General features: G+C 37.8%; 1 protein-coding gene across 1 annotated transcript in view; it reads left to right on the forward strand.

Moving 5' to 3' along the window:
• The first annotated feature begins 402 nt into the window (after nucleotides 1-402).
• Nucleotides 403-3,251, forward strand: part of ATM (ATM serine/threonine kinase) — a 57,436-nt gene continuing 54,587 nt past the window's right edge. Inside the window, 4 exon segments of the mRNA XM_009076056.1 lie at nucleotides 403-474; nucleotides 560-672; nucleotides 1,898-2,043; nucleotides 2,468-2,632. Of these exon segments, the coding sequence (XP_009074304.1) occupies nucleotides 403-474; nucleotides 560-672; nucleotides 1,898-2,043; nucleotides 2,468-2,632 (496 nt within the window).

The following is a 3,251-nucleotide window of genomic DNA, read 5'->3' on the forward strand; positions in this document are numbered from 1 at the left end:
ATATTTATGGTTGTGTTTGATACTGGATTTTCAGTATATTGCATTCCCAGTATTTTAATCCACATCACTCCCTCTCGTCACCTTCATCTCCTTTGTAATCCAAAAGGTTGGCAATTCCCTGCTCCTGCTGTGTCCCTCAGAGTCTGTTCACTTGGCTGGTATCTCCTTGCCCTTTGGCTGGTATCACCTTGCCCTTTGGCTGGTATCTCCTTGCCCTTTGTTATGCCAGAGGTTGGCATTTCACGGCCTCTTATCTCGGGCCCCCACCCAGAGCTCAGTCTGCTTTCAATCTGCCTCTCAATCTGCAGCTTGCAAGGGAAGCCACCTGGAGCAGATGTATTCCTCAACAGTTTTATCTTTCTTCTGTTGGCAGATACAAATGATTCTTCAATAAAGTGAACCATGAGTCTTGCGTTACATGATCTGCTTGTCTGTTGCCGTCGCCTTGAAAATGAGAAAGCTGCGGAGAGAAGGGTAACACGTTTTCTTTTGGTGCGTGTACCTCAATTAGCGATGAAGGGAATCATTAATGATTCTTTTTCTGGAAATACATTTTCAGAAGGAAATTGAAAATTTCAAGCGACTTCTCCGTGATTCTGAAACGGTTCTCCAGCTGGACCGGAATTCTGACTCTAAACAAGGAAAGCAGCTCAACTGGGATGCTGTATTTAGGTAGTTTTGCTCTTTCGTTTGTGAATGGTCACGATTTTCTTACCTGGAACATCATTCTTTTCTTTGTCAGGCGTGTTTTAATGCTTACCTTTCTGCATAATGATTTAGACTTACTGTCAGCTTGTAAACAAGAAATTACTTCAGTTAGTCTCTAAAGGAAGTAAATTTAAAATAGCCAAAAATGCGACACTTTTCACTCCCAGAAAACTGCCAGGAAACTGATCGTGAATTGTCTGGTTGCTTTTCTGTGTGAAAATAATAGCTGCATTCTTCTACTGAAAATTATCCTTTGCATCTGGTTTTCGATGTATAGTAGATTACAGGTGGCTTGTTTTTTGTGTTTTTTGTGTTGCTGAATTCTTCAAGACACAGTAGCATGACTGTGGCTTGTGAACTGAAGATGTGCTGAAGTTTGCAGCGGCCAATCTTTGATAACTCTGCTTCAGGTGTACTGTAAGGTTGGACTGAGCATGAGTGTGGCAAGCAGCTTTAACCAATGTTAAATTTCATGGTAAAATTTCATCTGAAGTATTAGTTTCCGTAGATTGATGTCTGATCAGCTTTCCATTGTGTTTTTAACTGGACAGCATTGGAATAGTTCTTGTTTCATAGGTGTACCAAAAATATCTTGAGAAGTATTTGATAAATTTTATATGCTGCTTTTGGAACAGTCAATAATACATTAGAAATACACAGGAGGGATACAAAAGTAGAGACTCTAAATTGAATAAAAATAACAGGCCAGAAAATATGTAGTAATTGCCAGTTGCAAAGCCAGTGAAAAGTTTAATCTATTCTTAGATCTAAAATATAATCCATATATTAGCTTAAAATGATGGAGAAATAGGACTTGAATGTTTTCCACAATAAGAACAATGATAAGTACTTCTATTTATATTGTCATAAAATGTTGCAGCATAAATAAAAAGACCTAGCATTGCTTTTTTTCCAAATTATAAGTTGTTTGCTTAGTATTATGCAAAGTTTAAAGGAAAGTTTGGTTCCTATTCGAGTTGCTTCTGGATTATCTTTAAAGCTTACAGCTCCTTTTGTAGACTGTTTCCATCATGCTTGGACTGTAATATATTTCAATTGGTTTTAGTCTGCGGTAATTAGAATTTTGAGAAGAACTGGAACTGCCATTTTAGGTTAAAACAACATTTACCTATTTTACTTCAGTAATAAATATGTAGATCATCGATTAACATCTATTTTGTTTTTGAAGTGTCTTGCAGAAATACTTCCAGAAAGAAATTAAAAACCTGCAGCTGACAAAACCAAATGCTTCTGCTTCAACTCAAACTACCAGGCAGAAAAAGATACAAGAAGTCGGAAGCTTGGTCAAATATTTCATCAGATGTGCTAATAAAAGTTAGTAATATTTTATTATCATATAGAATTACTGTTTTTACTTTACTTTCAACTTTGAATTTTTACTTTGAAGTTAAGTTGCCAGCACAGGGTTCATCTTACTTGCTTTCAGATGTTTATTTATGTTTATGTTTACATATCTTAATGTGAACCAGTCTATTGTGCTTCTATGTCCTTGTTGATGTTCACAGTGCCTTTTTGTAGTTATTCAATGTGTCTATAACTGATATATCCTCTCATAGGTAATTTTCTTCTTAGTTTAAATTTCTCTTTCTTTTTTTCTTTGTTTAAGAAGGCATTTCCTAACAGAACTGCTTCAGAGCTGTAGGTTTCTTTATTAAGTAACATTTACAAACAATTAATTGCAGATTTATGTGGAAGAATTTGAGTTAATTAAACAGTCTCATGTTGTTTCTTCATGTAGGAGGACCCCGACTGAAATGTCAGGAACTTCTGATTTACGTCATGGAAATTATAAGAGATCCAACAAGTTGTGCTGCTTATGGTTCTGACTGCAGTAGTATACTCCTAAAAGATATCCTCTCAGTGAGGAAATACTGGTGTGAGATAACCCAGCAGCAGTGGTCAGGTAACATTTTTAAGCCTGCTTAGAAATCTCTCTTCATATTACAGAAGCATGTTTAGATGCATTTTAATTTGTTTGATGCCCTGTTGTGTGAGGTATTACACAAAAGATGGAGTAAAGCAGAGAGGTCTCTTGATACTGTGAGTGAAAGGGGAGGAGGCAGAAAAACTGCTGAAGGTTGGCAAAGCAGAGGGACTGAAATGGAATCATTCAGGATGGGAGATCCCTGGAAGTGTTCAAGGCCAGGTTGCATGGGGCTCTAAGCAACCTGGTGTAGTGAAAGGTATCCTTGTTCATGGCAGAGGGATTGGAACTAGATTATCTTTAAGGTCCCAGCCAACCCAGACCATTCAATGATTTTATGTGGTTGGTTAATTAAAGAGCCTGAAGGTGAAATATCCAAATTTGTCTAGGGAGATAGAACTGGAAGTTGAAGGTGGAAGGGGAAGCTGGAACGGTATGGGAGGACTGGCTGAGACTAGGAGCCAGTAAGGGAGGTAGAAGACAAGTGCTATCAGCCTGCAGGTTGGAACAGAAAGCAAAGGCAGGGAAGTTGGAAGCTGGAGTTCAGAGCAATAAACAGCAAAGAAAAACTGGCTACTTAGGTAGAATTGAGGGTAGG

Source organism: Acanthisitta chloris, unplaced genomic scaffold, assembly GCF_000695815.1.
Source record: "Acanthisitta chloris isolate BGI_N310 unplaced genomic scaffold, ASM69581v1 scaffold726, whole genome shotgun sequence".
NCBI classification, from domain to species: domain Eukaryota; kingdom Metazoa; phylum Chordata; class Aves; order Passeriformes; family Acanthisittidae; genus Acanthisitta; species Acanthisitta chloris.